Source organism: Anser anser (genome assembly GCF_964211835.1).
Source record: "Anser anser genome assembly, contig: HAP1_SCAFFOLD_748, whole genome shotgun sequence".
Taxonomy (NCBI): Eukaryota; Metazoa; Chordata; class Aves; order Anseriformes; family Anatidae; genus Anser; species Anser anser.
In genome coordinates this window covers 468-17,588 of record NW_028153474.1, presented here as the reverse complement: position 1 = coordinate 17,588, position 17,121 = coordinate 468, and the positions used below count along the sequence as shown (strand labels likewise).

The 17,121-nt window shown below is 65.4% G+C and overlaps 2 protein-coding genes across 2 annotated transcripts; both read right to left on the bottom strand.

The window, feature by feature from the left end:
• Nucleotides 1-315: 315 nt before the first annotated feature.
• On the bottom strand, nt 316-6,879 carry LOC310892093 (synapsin-1-like; the record flags this gene model as incomplete). The annotated part of the gene is made up of 8 exons (XM_083854265.1): nt 6,722-6,879; nt 5,169-5,226; nt 4,186-4,268; nt 3,052-3,205; nt 2,437-2,526; nt 1,890-1,952; nt 1,089-1,239; nt 316-464 (listed from the first exon to the last, which is right to left on the bottom strand). The coding sequence occupies exons 1-8, from the start codon at nt 6,862-6,864 to the stop codon at nt 316-318; spliced, it is 891 nt and encodes a 296-aa protein (XP_083710391.1). The 5' UTR covers nt 6,865-6,879.
• Nucleotides 6,880-8,478: 1,599 nt separating this feature from the next.
• CFP (complement factor properdin) lies at nt 8,479-16,426 on the bottom strand (the record flags this gene model as incomplete). Its single annotated transcript, XM_083854264.1, has 6 exons — nt 8,479-8,608; nt 9,516-9,667; nt 11,544-11,655; nt 14,586-14,789; nt 15,231-15,404; nt 16,236-16,426. Coding segments are annotated over 6 exons (841 nt in total), but the record flags the coding sequence as incomplete, so codon positions are not given.
• Nucleotides 16,427-17,121: the final 695 nt, after the last annotated feature.

Sequence of the window (17,121 nt, the reverse complement as noted above, 5' to 3'; positions counted from 1 at the left end):
CACCCTGCCTTTATTTGCATGGCCACGCCCCCTTACAGCCCCACCCACCGCCCCTAGCCCCGCCCTTTCCATCATAGCCCCGCCCACTTCCCGCTCCTTCCCATAGCCCCGCCCCCTCGGTCCCTGACTGTAGCTCCGCCCCTTCCCCTTGAAGCCCCGCCCCTTCCCACAGCCACGCCCCTTCCCTCTTGACCACGCCCCCTCCCTCTTAGCCCCACCCCTTCCCTCTTAGCCCCGCCCCTTCCCCATAACCCTCCACCTTGCCATAGCCCCGCCCCCCGCAGCCCCACCCACAACCGGCCCTCCCACCAGTAGCTACGCCCCCTCAGTGGCCACGCCCCCTCCCGTGGCCACGCCCCCTCCCGTGGCCACGCCCCCTCCCGTGGCCCCGCCCCTCTCACCGGGGGCTGAGGGCGACCGGCTCCATCGGCCCCGCCTCCCCGGGGGCGTCTCCCAGGGGGCCCCTGGGGGGGGGGAGGAGCATGGTGGGGGGAGGGGCACCCAGGTACCCCCCCATGGCCCCCCCCACCCCGCTGCCCCCCAGGTACCTCCCATTGCCCCCCCATAATTAATTACCCCCCCAATTAATTAACCCCCCCCACAAATTACCTGAGACAGCGGTAGGCCCCCCCTGCTGCCCCATCTAATTAATTAACCCCCCCCCATAATTAATTACCCCCCGCTAATTACCTATGCTCCCGGTAGCCCCCCCCCCCCGCTCCCCCTCCCCCAAATAATTAACCCCCCCCTAATTAATTACCCCCAGTTAATTACCTTTGCCCCAGTGGGCCTCCCCTGCTGCCCCCCCACGATTAATTACCCCCCCCATAACTAATTAATTAGCCCTAGTTAATTACCTTAGCCCCGGTAGGCCCCCACTGCCCCCCACAGTTAATTAACCCACCCCCAATTAATTACCCTCCGTAAAATTACCTGAGCCCCCAGTAGGCCCCCTCCACTGCCCCCCCTAATTAATTACCCCCCCAATTAATTAACCCCCCCCCCAAATTACCTGAGCCCCCAGTAGGCCCCCCCTGCTGCCCCCCCAATTAATTACCGCCCCCCTAATTAATTACCCCGTTAATTACCTGAGCCCCCGGTAGGCCCCCCCGATGCGCTGCAGCCGCAGCCGCTGGGTGCCCCCGCGGGGGGGGGCAGGCTCCGCGCCACCGCCCCCGCCCGGGCGCCCGCCATGGCCCCCGCCACCGCCCCCAGCGCCCCCGGGGAGCCCACGCGCACCTGGGGGCGGGGACACCTCGGGACACGCCCCCCGGACACGCCCAGTCAGGCCACGCCCCCTCAAACCACGCCCCCCGTAAGCCACGCCCACCCCTCCCCAACACCCCCCCCATGGACCCCCCTTTGGACCCGCCCCGAACCAAGGGGGCGGGGCCCAGCAAGCCACGCCCACTGTGGCCACGCCCACCTGGCCCCTCCCTTCAAGCCACGCCCCCTCGCAGGCCACGCCCCACGGAGCCACGCCCCCCAACCTGACCGCAACCCCCTCCCCTCCCAGCCCTTGGAGCATGCTCAAGGGGGAGGAGCCCCAGAAGCCCCGCCCCCAGGCCACGCCCACCTCCCTCAAGCCCCTCCCACCTCTCTCAAGCCCCTCCCACCTCCATTAGGCTCCGCCCCTCCCTAAGCCCCGCCCACAAATGGCCCCTCCCCGCGCACCACTGGGGGCAGGGACTCACACAGGCCACGCCCACATTGGCCACGCCCCCTCCCCGGGCGGGGCTTGGGGGCAAGGGGGCGGGGTTTGAGGATAAGGGGCGGGGCTTGTGGACCGGGGGGCGGGGCTTGTGGACCAGGGGGCGGGGTTTGTGGACCAGGGGGCGGGGCTTGTGGACCAGGGGGCGGGGCTTGTGGAGCAGGGGGCGGGGCCTCACCGTGTCCACGCCGCCGGGGGCGGGGCTGAGCGTCACCAGCATGGGGAAGGTGGGGGCGGTCAGCTGGGGTACCAGTGACACCAGTTACACCTCCCAGTACCTCCCAGTACAGACCAGTCCCCTCCCAGTCTCTCCCAGTAACCCCCAGTCCCCTCCCAGTAGCTCCCAGTACCCCCCAGTTCCCTTCCAGTGCCCCACAGATGCCTCCCAGTACCCCCCAGTTTCCCCCAGTCCCCTCCCAGTAACCCCCAGTTCCCTCCCAGTAGCTCCCGGTATCCCCCAGTCCCCTCCCAGTAACCCCCAGTTCCCTCCCAGTAACCCCCAGTTCCCTCCCAGTAGCTCCCAGTACAGCCCAGCTCCCCCCAGAGCCACCCAGTCCCCTCCCAGTATCACCCAACCCCTCCCAGTACCCTCCAGTCCCCTCCCAGTACAGCCCAGTGCCCTCCCATTCCCCCCCAGTGCCTCCCAGTGCCCCCCAGTCCCCCTCCCAGTCCCCCAGTCCCTCCCAGTACCCTCCCAGTACCCTCCCAGTCCCCCCAGTGCCCACCAGTCCACGGGGCCGGTTGCAGAAGCGCTGTGGGGCCAGGGGAAAGGCTTCGGGGCCCAGCTCCCGCTGCAGCTGCGCCAACTGGGCAAACTGGGAGCACTGGGAGCGTCGGGGGGGGGCCTGCCCAGTGCTCCCAGTGCCCCCAGTATCACCCCCAGGGCCCTCCCAGTTTCCCCCAGCCCCCCCACCAGTGGTTCCCAGTGTCCCCGCCAGTGCCTCCCAGTACATTCCAGTAACACACCAGTGCCCCCCACTTCATCCCAGTACCCTCCCAGTCCCCTCCCAGTAAGTCCCAGTGCCCTCCAGTGCTTCCCAGTCCCCTCCCAGTCCCCTCCCAGCCCCTCCCAGTCCCCTCCCAGTCCCTCCCCAGCCCCTCCCAGTCCCTCCCAGTGCCCCCCGTCCCCTCCCAGTCCCCCCCAGTCCCCTCCCAGTCCCCTCCCAGTCCCTCCCCAGCCCCTCCCAGTCCCTCCCAGTCCCCTTCCAGCCCCTCCCAGTGCCCCCCCAACCCCTCACCCTCCCAGTCCCTCCCTCCCAGTCCCTCCCAGTGTCCCCCCAACCCCTCCCAGCCCCCCCCCAGCCCCTCCCAGTCCCTCCCAGTGCCCCCCAGTGCCTCACCAGCGCGGGGGGCTGGGCGCAGCGGTAGAGGCCGCCCAGGGGGGGGCTGCAGGGGACCCCCCCCAGGCTCAGCCCCACCAGGAGGCGCCGCGCGGCCCCCCCCGGGCCCCCCCCGGGCTCCTCCCGCACCAGCACGAAGTCGGGCCGCACCCTCCTGATGACGTCACGGGGCGGGGGGGGGTGTGGTGTGTGTGACGTCACCGGGCCGTGACGTCACGCGACGAAGCCCCCCCCCCCCCCGGGGTGGCATCAAAGCGACCCCCCCCCCCCAAATCCCCGCCCCCCCTCCGTTTTCGGTGCCCCCCCCCCAAATTGTAATTGCGGGTGCCCCAAATTGCCCCGAATTCCCCCCAAATTCCCGCCCTGCCCTCCCCCCATCCCCCCCCGAACCCAAATTCCCCCTAATTCAACCCAAATCCCCCCCGCCCCCCCCCAAAAAATCCCACTCCAAACCCCCCCAAATCCCCCTGATTAGCCCCAAATCCCCCAGCCCCCCAAAAATCCCCTTAAACCACCCCAAAATCAACCCTGAACCCCCAAATCCCCTGAAACCACCCCAAAAACCCTCCCTGCAGCCCCAAAATTCCCTTAAACCACCCAAAATCCCCCTGAACCCCCAAATCCCCTTAAACCACCCCAAAAAATCCCCGACCCCCTAAATCCCATTAAATCACCCCAAAATCCCCACTGTACCCCCAAAAATCAACCCTAAACCCCAAAAATCCCCTGAAACCACCCCAAAATCCCCCCCACGACCCCCCCTCAACCCCCCCCCCGCACCCCAAATTGGAGGAGGAACCCCCAAATCCCCCCCCACAGCCCCCCAAAATGGGGTCAAACCTCCCAAAATTGGGGTCCCCGAAACTGGGAGTCCCCCCCAAAAATAGGGGGGGTGATCCCAAAAAGGGGGGTGATCCTATAAGGGGGGGGGAACCCCAAAAAGGGGAGGGTGAACCTAAATTGGGGGGGACCCCAAATGGGGGGGTGACCCCAAAACAGAGGGGGGGGGACCCCAGAAGAGGCTTCACCCCAACAGGGGGAGGGACCCCAAATGGGGGGGGACCCCAAAAAGGGGGGGTGACCCCAAAAAGGGGGGGTGACCCCAAAAAGGGGGGGGGGTGACCCCAAACCCACCGCGTGCCCCCCCGGGGGGTGTCGATGGTGACGCTGAGGGCGCCGTGGGTCGAGGCCACCGCCGAGAGCTCCGAGAACTGCGCCTGGGGGGGGGACCCCAAAATCGGGGGGGGGTCACCCCACATCCGGGGGGGACCCTAAAACCCACGGGGGGACCCCAAAACCCACGGGGGGACCCCAAAACCCGGGGGGGGAGCCCTAAATCCACCCCCCCCCCCTCCCCGGGCACCAAAATCGGCCTGAACCCCCAAATTGGGCTTAAAAAGGGAGGTTTTGGGGCACCCCAAAATCCAGGTGGGACCCCAAAATTATAGGGGGGGGGCAAAATCTGTGGGGTGACTCCAAAACCCCCTTGGAATCCCAAAATGTCTCCCAGGTGGTCCCAAAATGGCCTGAACCCCAAATTGGGTCAAAAAATGGAGGGTTTGGGGCACCCCAACATTCAGGTGGGACCCCAAAATTAAAGGGGGTGCCCCAAAAATCTATGGGGTGACCCCAAAACCTCCTTGGAACCCCCCCAGATCCTCCCAGACTGCCCCAAAACTGTGGGAACCCCCAAATTTTGTCAATAGCGGAGGTTTGAGGGGCACCCCAAAATCCCCCTGGTGGCCCCAACACCCATGGGGCACCCCAAAATTCACCAGGGACCCCAAAAGCCCATCGATCGGCCCCAAATACGCCCCTAATGCCCCCCCCATATCCTTACCCCCCCCCCAAATCCATCAGAACCCCAAATTTGAGTCCAGAAACGGAGATTTAGGGGCACCCCAAAACCCACGGGGCACCCCAAAACCCCCCCGAGAACCCCAAACCTGACGTTTTTTCCCCCAAATCTTGCCCGTACCCCCATAAAGGGGCCGTGGGGGCAATGGGGGGGTCCCAGAACCCCCCAATTTTTTTGGGGGGGATCCCAGAACGTCCCATTTTTTTGGGGGGGGGTCCGAGGACCCCAAAATTTTGGGGGCCCCCCCCCCAAACCTCACCTGCTCCACGCGCAGCTCCACGTCCCCGTGCACCGACTTCCCCCGGAACAGCTTCACCCTGGGGGGGGCACCCCAAAAATGGGACCCCCCCCCCAAAAATGGGGACCCCACCCAAACAAGGGGACACCCCCAAAAAAAGGGGAGACCCCCCCCCAAAATAGGGGACCCCTCCCCAAAACATGGGACCCCCCCCAAGTTTCTCTCCCTAAAGTAACCCCCCCAAAATGCCCCCCCCAAAAATGACCCCCCCCAAAATGACCCCCCCCAAATTACTCCCCCTAAAAGGCCCCCCCAAATCTGCCCCCCCAAATGACCCCCCCAAAATTAACCCCCCCAAATCACTTCCCCCAAATGACCCCCCCAAAATGACCCCTCCCTAAAATGCCCCCCACGAGCCCCCCCCGTCCCAAATGGCCCCCCCCCAAATCCCCCTCCCCAAAATGCCCCCCCAAAGCCTCCCAAATCCACCCCCCCAACCCCCCCCAAATAACCCCCCCAAATCCCCCCCCCGAAATGCCCCCCCCAAATCCCCCCCCCCAGTCCCCCCCAATAAATCCCCCCAGATCCCCCCCAAAATCCCCCCAAAATCCCCCCAAATACTCCCCCAATAAATCCCCCCCGGTCCCCCCCCCCCATAAATCCCCCCCAAATTCCACCCCCCCACTAAAAATCTCCCCATAACCCCCCCCAAAAAATCCCCCCCCTATAAATCCCCCCCCCCCAAAAAATCCCCCCATGGACCCACCCCCAATAAATCCCCGCCCCACAGCCCCCCCAAAAAATCCCCCCCCCATAAATCCCCCCCCCCAAAAAAATCCCCCCATGGACCCCCCCCATAAATCCCTGCCCCATAGCCCCCCCTCATAAACCCCCCCCATAAATCCCCCCCCATAAATCCCCCCCCATAAATCCCCCCCCTCCTCAAACCTCCCCCCCCCAAAAAATCCCCTTATGGACCCCCCCCCATAAATCCCTGCCCCATAGCCCCCCCCCATAAACTCCCCCCATAAATCCCCCCCCCAAAAAATTCCCCCATGGACCCCCCCACCCCATAAATCCCTGTCCCAAATCCCCCCCATAAATCCCCCCCCATAAATCCCCCCCCATAAATCCCCCCCCCATAAATCCCCCCCCATAAATCCCCCCCCATAAATCCCCCCCCCCATAAATCCCCCCCCATAAATCCCCCCCCCATAAATCCCCCCCCCATAAATCCCCCCCCCATAAATCCCCCCCCCATAAATCCCCCCATGGACCCCCCCCATAAATCCCTGCCCCATAGCCCCCCCCCCCAAATCCAACCCCCCCAAATCCCCCCCCATAAATCCCCCCCCCCCCAAAAAATCCCCCCATGGACCCCCCCCCCCATAAATCCCTGCCCCATAGCCCCCCCCATAAATCCCCCCCCATAATTCCCCCCCCCCCAAAAAAATTCCCCCATGGACCCCCCCCCATAAATCCCTGCCCCATAGCCCCCCCCTCTAAATTCCCCCCCATAAATCCCCCCCCCCATAACCCCCCCCCAAATCCCCCCCCCGCCCCCCCCCCCGTACCAGTCGGTCTCGGGGGGGCCGATCACGAGCAGCAGCGGGGCCGGGGGGGGGGCGCGGGGGGGGCTCCCGCCGCCCTCCCCCCCCCCCGCCGCCCCCCCCGCCAAGAAGTTGCCGTCAGAGAGCCGCCGCCGCAGGTACTCCATGGGGGGGGGGCTATAGGGGGCCTATAGGGGCTGTAGGGGACCCTATAGGGGTGGGGGGGGGCTATAGGGGCGGGGCTATAGGGGCTGGGGGGGCTATAGGGGGCCTATAGGAGCGGGGAAGGGGGGGCTATAGGAGCTATAGGGTGGGGGGGGCTATAGGGGGCCTATAGGGCCAGAGGGGGTATAGGGGCTATAGGGGGCCTATAGGGGCTGGGGGGGGCTATAGGGGCTATAGGATCTGGGGGGCTATAGGGGGCCTATAGGGCCAGAGGGGGTATAGGGGCTATAGGGGGCCTATAGGGGCTGGGGGGGGCTATAGGGGCTATAGGGCTGGGGAGAGCTATAGGGAACCCTATAGAGGCGGGGGGGCTATGGGGGGCCCTATAGGGGTAGGGGGTCTATAGGGGATCTGCCCTATAGTGGTCCGTCCTATAGGGTCTGCCCTATAGGGGCTCTGTACTATAGGCTCTCTGCCCTATAGGGGTCCGCCCTATAGGTGCTCTGTCCTATAGGGGTCTGTCCTATAGGGTCTCCGCCCTACAGGGTCTCCGTCCTATAGGTTCTCCGCCCTATAGGGGCTCAGTCCTATAGGCCCCCCCCCCCTCCCGCTCTGTGGGGCTGCCCTATAGGGAGCCCTGCCCTATAGGGGGTGCTATAGGGGAGCCGGAGGGCCTGGGAGCCCTATAGGGGAAGGGGGGGCTATAAGGGGGAGATGGGGGGGGGGAGAAGGGTGCCCCTATAGGGGAGGAGGGTTTGGGGGAGGCAGCTGTATAGGGGGAGAGCTGTAGGAGAAAGGGGCTATAGGGGAAAAGGAGATATAGGGAAAAGGGGCTATAGGGGAAAAGGAGATTTAGGGGAAAAGGGATATAGGGGAAAGGAGGGCCCAGCCCTATACCTCTATAGGGGAAAGGGGGCTGTAGGAAAAAGGTGGAGCTATATGGGAAGAAGGGCTATAGGGGCAGGGGCTATGGGGTGGTATAGGGGAGGCTATAGGGGGCTATAGGGGAATATGGGGGGCTATGGGGGGATATAGGGGAGGCTATAGGGGAATGTAGGGCGCTGTGGAATCTATAGGGGGTCTATAGGGGGACGTATGGGATCTATAGGGGAGGGGGATCTATGGGGGGGTCTGTGGGGGTCTATAGGGGGCCTATGGGGATCTATAGGGGTATCTATAGGGGCCTATAGGGGATCTATGGGGGATGTATAGGGGCCTATAGGGGAATCTATAGGGGACCTATAGGGGAGGGGGATCTATGGGGGATCTATAGGGGAGGGGCCGCCCTAGGGGAGGGGCCGCCCTATAGGAGCCCCATAGGAGCCCCGCAGCAGCCCCGCGCACCTATAGGGGGAGCCCCGCCCCGCCCCGCCCCCACTTCCGGCCCCGCCCCCACTTCCGGCCCCGCCCCCTCGCCCCCTCCCTTGGCCCCGCCCCCGGCCCCGCCCCCCCCGCGCGGAGGAGAACGGAGGGGGGCGGGGCCTGGCGGTGACGTCACCGGCGGCCCCGCCCGCGGCTCTGCAGAGGGAAGGGGGCGGGGCGGGCAGGTGGGGGCGGTGACGTCACGCGGCGTCACTTCCGGCCCCGCCCACCCCCCCCCCAAAAAAAATAACAGCGGGGCCGCGGTGGATGCTGGGTGTTTATTATGGGGGGGGGGGAGGGAGGGAGGGGGAGGACACGGTTTTGGGGCGATTTCTGGCGGTTTGGGGTCCGCTGGGGGAGGGGCGCCTCCGGGAGCTCAGTCCTCTGGGGGGGGAGGGGCGGGGGGTCATGGGGGGAGCGGGGACCCCAGAGGGACCCCACAGCACCCATGGGTGCCTCCAAAACCCCCATAGGGTCCCCTGGGTGCCCCCAACCAACCCCCATAGCACCCCAGGGTGCCCCCCAACACACACCCCCCAGCACCCTTGGGTGCCCCCCCCTATGTCCCCCATAGCACCCTTGGGTGCCCTCCCATCACCCCCCCGGCACCCTTGGGTGCCCCCCCAGCAGCCCTGGGTGCCCTCCAACCTACCCCCCCAGCACCCCTGGGTGTTCCCTATCCCTCCCAATCACCCCATAGGAGGACCCCTGGGTGGCTCCCCCCCAGCACCCTTGGGTGGCCCCCCAAAGCACCCCTGGGTCCCCCCCTACATCCCCCATAGCACCCTTAGTTGCCCCCCAACCCCCCCCAAAGCACCCCTGGGTGCCCCCAATCCCCCCCAATCACCCCATAGGAGGTCCCCTGGGTGCCCCCCCAGCACCCCTGGGTGCCCCCCTACATCCTCCATAGCATCCTTAGTTGCCCCCCAACCCCCCCCAAAGCACCCCTGGGTGTCCCCAATCCCCCCCAATCACCCCATAGGAGGTCCCCTGGGTGCCCCCCCCAAACCCCCATAGCACCCCTGGGTGCCCCCCCCACATCCCCCGCCAGCACCCCTGGGTGCCCCCCCTACATCCCCCATAGCACCCTTGGGTGCCCCCCAACATCCCCCCAGCACCCTTGGGTGCCCCCCAACCCCCCCCAAAGCACCCCTGGATGCCCCCCCCAGCACCCCTGGGTGCCCCCAATCCCCCCCAATCACCCCATAGGAGGTCCCCCGGGTGCCCCCCCCAAACCCCCATAGCACCCTTGGGTGCCCCCCCAGCACCCTTGGGTGCCCCCCCCCCTCACCGTGCTCGGGGGGGCAGGGCGGGACGTTGAGGCAGGGCCGCGACTCCTCCAGGCGCAGCGCCTGCCCCTCCAGCTGGGCGCAGCGGGGCCGCGGCGTCCCCCAGAAAGTGACGTTCACCGGGGCCGCCGAGCGCACCGTGGGCACCGACAGCCTTGGGGGGGGGTTGAGGGGGGGGTGAGGGGGCCGGGGGGGACCCTACGGGGACCCCACTGACCCCACAGACACGAAAGAACCAACAGAGACCGCATAGAGACCCCACTGACCCCACAGAACCCCCACTGACCCCATAGAACCCCCATTGACCCCATAGAGCCCCCATTGACCCCATAGAGCCCCCATAGACCCCATAGAGCCCCCATTGACCCCCCATTGACCCCATAGAGCCCCCATAGACCCCATAGAGCCCCCATAGACCCCATAGAGCCCCATTGACCCCACAGATCCCCATTGACCCCATAGAGACCCCATTGACCCCATAGAGCCCCCATTGACCCCATAGATCCCCACTGACCCCATAGAACCCCCATTGACCCCACAGATCCCCATTGACCCCATAGAGCCCCATTGACCCCATAGAGCCCCCATTGACCCCATAGATCCCCACTGACCCCATAGAGGCCCCATTGACCCCATAGAGCCCCCATTGACCCCATAGATCCCCACTGACCCCATAGAACCCCCATTGACCCCATAGAGCCCCCATTGACCCCATAGAGCCCCATTGACCCCATAGAGACCCCATAGACCCCATAGAGCCCCATTGACCCCATAGAGCCCCCATAGACCCCATAGAGCCCCCATTGACCCCATAGAGCCCCATTGACCCCATAGAGCCCCATTGACCCCATAGAGACTCCATTGACCCCATAGAGCCCCCATTGACTCCATAGATCCCCACTGACCCCATAGAACCCCCATTGACCCCATAGAGCCCCCATTGACCCCATAGAGCCCCATTGACCCCATAGAGACCCCATAGACCCCATAGAGCCCCATTGACCACATAGAGACCCCATTGACCCATAGAGCCCCATTGACCCCATAGAGACCCCATAGACCCCATAGAGCCCCATTGACCCCATAGAGACCCCATTGACCCATAGAGCCCCCATTGACCCCATAGAGCCCCATTGACCCATAGAGCCCCATTGACCCCACAGATCCCCATTGACCCCATAGAGCCCCCATTGACCCCATAGAGCCCCATTGACCCCACAGATCCCCATTGACCCCATAGAGCACCCATTGACCCGATAGAACATCCATTGGCTCCATAGGGCACCCATTGACCCCATTGGGTCCCCATTGACCCCATAGATCCCCATTGACCCCATAGGGCCCCCATTGACCCTTAGAGCCCCCATTGACCCCATAGATCCCCATTGACCCCATAGACCCCATAGAGCCCCCATTGACCCCCATTGACCCCATAGAGCCCCCATAGACCCCCCATTGTCCTCATAGACCCCATTGAGCCCCCATTGACCCCATTGACCCCATAGATCCCCATTGACCCCATAGAGATCCCATTGACCCCGTAGAGCACCCATTGACTTGATGGAACATCCATTGGCTCCATAGGGCACCCATTGACCCCGTTGGGTCCCCATTGACCCTATAGAACCCCATTGACCCCACAGGGCCCCCATTTAACCTGCAGAGCCCCCATTGACCCTGTAGAGCCCCCATTGACCCTATAGACCCCCCGAAAGCCCCCCCAGCCCCACAGATCCCCATTGACCCCAGAGACCCTTCCATTGACCCCCATAGACCCCCACTGACCCCATAGACACTTCCACTGACCCCATAGACCCCCCATTGACCCCCATAGACCCCCATTGACCCCATAGACCCCCCATTGACCCCATAGACCCCCATTGACCCCACAGACCTCCCACTGACCCCACAGACCCCCCCCACCGACCCTATAGCTCCCCCAGACTGACCCTACAGACCTCCCCTTCACCCCACGGCTCCCCACCCCATAGCCTCCCCCCCCGCTGCCCCCCTATAGCCCCTATACGTACGGGTACGCGGGGTAGATGGGCTGGCACTCGCGCACGCGGCTGCGGGTAGGGCTGTCGCCGCACGGGGGGTGGCAGAGCCCCCAGGGGCTCCAGTCCGACCAGTTCCCTTGGACTGGGAGAGGGGGGGGCGCGTCACCCCACGGCCCCAGGGCTATAGGGCCAGGGGGTGCCTATGGGGCTGGGAGGGTGCCTATAGGGCTGGGAGGGTGCCTACGGGGCTGGGAGGGTGCCTATAGGGCTGGGGGGTGGCTATGGGGCTGGAGGGTGCCTATAGGGCCGGGAGGGTGCCTATAGGGCCGGGGGGGTGCCTATGGGGCCTGGGGGTGCCTATGGGGCCGGGGGGTGCCTATGGGGCTGGGGGGTGCCTATAGGGCCGGGGGGTGCCTATAGGGCCAGGGAGTGCCCATGGGGCCAGGGGGTGCCTATAGGGCCGGGAGGGTGCCTATAGGGCCGGGGGGTGCCTATGGGGCTGGGAGAGTGCCTATGGGGCTGGGGTGGTGCCTATAGGGCCTAGGAGTCAGTGGGGGGCTGTGGGTCCCCGTGGGTCACTATGGGGCAGCTATAGGACAGCTATGGGGGGGCTATGGGGCAGCTATGGAGCGCTACGAGGCAGTTGTAGAGCTCTATGGGGCAGCTGTAGGGGGCTATAGGGGAGCTACAGATGGCTATAGGGTGCTGTAGGGCCGGTGTAGGGCTCTATGGGGCAGTCAGAGGGGGGTTGGGGTTCTATAGGGGGCTATAGGGCAATTATAGGGCGCTATAAGGCTGCTATAGGCTGCTGTAAGAACCCTATAGCATAGCTATAGGGCGTTATAAGGTGTTAGAGTGGGGTTATGGGGTGCTATAGGGCAGGTAAAGAGTTTTACGGTGTGGCTATAAGGTCTGAAAGCGTGCTATAGAGCTCCTATAGGGTAACCACAAGGTGCCATATGGCAGCTATAGGTGCTGTAGGATGGTAACAGGACCCTGTAAGGCAACTATAAGCTGCTATAGGCTCCTGGAGCACTTCATAGGGCAGCCCTAAGACTCAATAGGGTGACTGCAGCTCTTATAGGGCATCTATAGGGTGCAGCTGGGTGGTTATGGGGCTCCAGAGGGCACCTACACAGCCCCATAGAGCACCATGAGGTACTATACGGCAGCTATAGGGTGCTGTAGAGCAGTCAGAGCGCTCCATAGGGCAGCTGTAAGGTTCCACAAGTTTCTATAGGGCGCTATAGAACAATTATGAGGTGCTATGGGGCAGTTGTGGGGTGCTATAGGGCACTAGTGGCGTTCCATAGGGCAGCTATAAGGTTCCACACAGCTCTATAAGGTGCTATAGGGCAGCTACAGGGCAGCTAGAGAGTTCTATGGGGCAGCTCTAAGAACCCCCAGGGCTCTCTAGGGTGCTATAGGGCAGCTATAGGGAGCTATAGGACAGCTAGGGTGTTCCACAGGGCCGCCCCAAGGTTCCCCTGGGCTCTATAGGATGCTATAGGGCAGCTATGGGGTGCTATAGGGCAGCTAGAGTGTTCTATCGGGCCACTGTAGGGTTCCCAAGAGCTCTATGGGGTACTATAGGGCAGCTATGGGGTGCTATAGGGCAGCTAGAGTATTCCATAGGGCTGCTCTAAAGTTCCCCAGTGCTCTTTGGGGTGCTATAGGGCAGCTATAGGGAACTATAGGGCAGCTAGGTTCTATAGGGCCACTGTAAGGTTCCTCAGGGCTCTTTAGGGTGGTATAGGGCAGCTACAGGGTGCTATAGGGCAACTATAGGGCATCTAGCGGGTGCTATAGGACAGCTATAGGGTGCTGTAGGGCAGCTAGAGTGTTCCATAGGACCACTTTAAGGTTCCTCAGGGCTCTTTAGGGTGGTATACGGCAGCTATAGGGCGCTATAGGGCAGCTAGAGTGTTCTATAGGGCCACTGTAGGGTTCCCAAGGGCTCTATGGGGTGCTATAGGGCAGCTAGAGTATTCCATAGGGCTGTTCTAAGAATCCCCAGGGCTCTATGGGGGTGCTATAGGGTAGGTATGGGGTGCTACAGGGCATCTGTAGGGAGCTATAGGGCAGCTACAGGGTGTTATACGGCAGCTATAGGGCAGCTAGAGGGTGCTATAGGACAGCTAGAGGGTGCTGTAGGGCAGCTAGAGTGTTCCATAGGACCGCTTTAAGGTTCCTCAGGGCTCTTTGGGTGCTATAGGGCAGCTATAGGGTACTATAGGGCAGCTAGAATGTCCTATAGGGCCACTGTAGGGTTCCCAAGGGCTCTATGAGGTGCTATAGGGCAGCTATGGGGGGCTATAGGGCAGCTAGAGTATTCCATAGGGCTGCTTTAAGGTCCCCCAGGGCTCTATGGGGTGCTATAGGGTAGCTATGGGGTGCTACAGGGCAACTGTAGGGAGCTATAGGGCAGCTACAGGGTGGTATAGGGCAGCTAGAGGGTGCTATAGGACAGCTATAGGGTGCTGTAGGGCAGCTAGAGTGTTCCATAGGGCTGTTCTAAGGTCCCCCAGGGCTCTATGGGGTGCTATAGGGTAGCTATGGGGTGCTCCAGGGCAACTGTAGGGAGCTATAGGGCAGCTACAGGGTGTAATAGGGCAGCTATGGGGTGCTATAGGGCAGCTATAGGGTGCTGTAGGGCAGCTAGAGTGTTCCATAGGGCTGCTCTAAGGTTCCCCAGGGCTCTATGGGGTGCTATAGGGTAGCTATGGGGTGCTCCAGGGCAACTGTAGGGAGCTATAGGGCAGCTATGGGGTGCTATAGGGCAGCTATGGGGTGCTATAGGGCAGCTACAGGGTGGTATAGGGCAGCTATAGGGCAGCTAGGGGGTGCTATAGGGCAGCTATAGGGCACTATAGGGCAGCTAGAATGTCCTACAGGGCCACTGTAGGGTTCCCAAGGGCTCTATGGGGTGCTATAGGGTAGCTATGGGGTGCTACAGGGCAACTGTAGGGAGCTATAGGGCAGCTACAGGGTGCTATAGGGCAGCTACAGGGTGGTATAGGGCAGCTATAGGGCAGCTAGGGGGTGCTGTGGGGCAGCCGTGGGGCAACTCACGCAAGCAGTTGTGCACGTTGTAGCAGGCGCGCATCTGGATGGTGCCGCCCCCCGGCTCAGTGGGGCAGGGGGCGCCCCCCTGCTCCCGCCCCACGCACGTCCGCGTCCGCTTCTGGTAGCCCACGTCGGGCTCGCAGCGCAGCAGGCTCAGGGCCGGGCGCTCGCAGGGGCTCCACGGGGCCCACGGCCCCCAGTGCGCGACGGCTGGGGGGAGAGGGGGGGGGAGTCGGGGGGGGGCCCGCGACCTCCCCTGCCCCACACTTGGGGGGCTGGGGGTCAAGGGGTGGGCCCTACAACCCCGTCTGCCCCACACTTGGGGGGCTGGGGGTCAGGGGTGGACATCATGGCCCCCCCCGCCCCACACTTGGGGGTCCGGGGCTCAGCACCGGGCCCCCCGCCCCCCCCCGCCCCACACGTGGGGGTCAGCGCCGGCCCCACAGCGAAGCCGGGGCCCTCCCAGGCCCGCCCCCTCCCCCAGGCCCCGCCCCCTCCCCCAGGCCCCGCCCACCCCTCAGGCCCCGCCCTCCTCCCTCAGGCCCCGCCCACCCCCTCAGGCCCCGCCCACCCCCTCAGGCCCCGCCCACCCCCTCAGGCCCCGCCCACCCCCTCAGGCCCCGCCCACCCCCCTCAGGCCCCGCCCCTCACCAGGACACGCCCCCCGGGGCCCGCAGGCCGCCCGCCGCGTGTCGTTGCCTTGGCAACCGCGGCCGCCGTGCTGGGGGGGCGGGGCGTCGCAGGCGCGCCGCAGCGTGACCACGCCCAGCCCGCACGTCACCGCGCACGGCGCCGCCGGAGACCACGCCCCCCACGCGCCGTCCACTGCGGGAGTCAGGGGGTCACGTGGGGCGCGCGGTCACGTGGTCCCCCCCCCCCCCGGTGTCCCCAGGTGTGGTCCGTCCCTCTTTTGGGTCCCACCCCCTCCGGGAAACGGGACCCGGATGTTTGGGTTCCGCCTCCACTTGAGGCCCCCCCCATTGGTACCCAGCGGGTGTCCCCCCCCCAAGGGGTCCTCCCGGAAACTGGGTCCCAGCTTTTAGGTTCCCTCCCCCGGGTCCCCCACCCCAATGGGTCCCCCCACAACCGGGTCCTGTCGTTTGGTTCCCCCCCCATTTGGGTCCCCCCTTGGTTCTACACCCCCCGGGTCCCCCACCCCAAATGGGCCCCCCCATTTTGGGTCCCCCACGTTAACAGGTCCCCCGAGGAGCCGAGTCCCCCACTTTTGGTGTGTCCCCCCCCCCCGTGTCCCCCACCCCAATGGGTCCCCCATCATCTGGGTCCCCCCTCTTGGTTCCCACCCCCATGGGTCCCCCCAGGAACTCAGTCCCCCCAGGAACTGGGTCCCCCCGTTTTGGGTCCCCCCCCCCCCCATTTGGGTCCCCCCCTTGGTCCTATTCCCCCCGGGTCCCCCACTCCAACGGGTCCCCCCAGGAACTGGGTCCCCCCATTTTGGTTCCCACCCCTATGACCCCCCCATTTTGGGTCCCCCATGCCAAGAGGTCCCCCCAGGAACGGAGTCCCCCCCCCTTTTCGTCCCCCCCATTTCCGGTCCTACCCTTTTTGGTCCCCCCCCCGTTTTGCCCCCCCCCGCGTCCCCCCTCCCAAGCTGTCCCCCAGGACCCCCCCCTCCATTTCTGCCCCCCCCCCCCTCACCGGGGCAGGGGGGCAGCCCGGGGCAGGGCTGGTTCTCGGCCCCGGCGCCCTCGCAGGGCTTCCCCGGGGGCTCGGCGGAGGGCGGGGGCGCGTCACAGAGACGGCGGCGGCTGCGGGTGGGGCCCAGCCCCGCCCCCGGCACGAGCCCCCGCACGCCCCCCACGGCCCCCAGGGCCCCCAGGCGCCGTGCACTGGGGGGGGAGGAAGGGGCGGGGTCAGCGCCTGGCCCCGCCCCCAGACCCTCTCCCCCCCCTCCTCCTCCCTGACCCTCTCCCCGCTGTGCCCCGGGGGCCCTCTCCCCAGCACCCCTCGCCCCCCCCGACCCTCCCCCCACCATCTCCCAACCCACCCCCCACCCTTCCTCCGCCCCCCCCCCCTCCTCCCCCCCAGGCCCTCTCCCCACCCCCCCTCCCCAACTCCCCCCCACCCCAACCCCCCTCCCCCACCCCCCCAGACCCTCTCTGCCCCCTCCCTCCCCCAAACTCCTCCCCCCCACCCCCCCAACCCAACATTCCCCTCCCCAAAACCCTCACCCCAAACCCCCCTCCCCCATCCCCCCTTCCCCTCCGCCTCCCCCACCCCCAGACCCTCTCCCCCCTCCCTCCTCCCTCCTCCCCCCTCCCCAACTCCCCTCCCCCAAAACCCCCCCTCCCCACCCCCCTCCCCCACCCCCAGACCCTCTCCCCCCTCCCTCCTCCCCCCCTCCTCCCACCCCAAAGCCCCCCCTAAACCCCCTCCCTTCCCCTCCCCCTCCCAGCCCCTCCCCCCACTCACCAGGACACTTGGGCTCCCCCCCCTGGCAGCTCCTGGTCTCCCGGGGGCGCCCCCCCCACAGCCCCCCCCGCAGCGGGCGGGGGGGCGGTCGCAGGGGCGCTCCCGGGCCTGG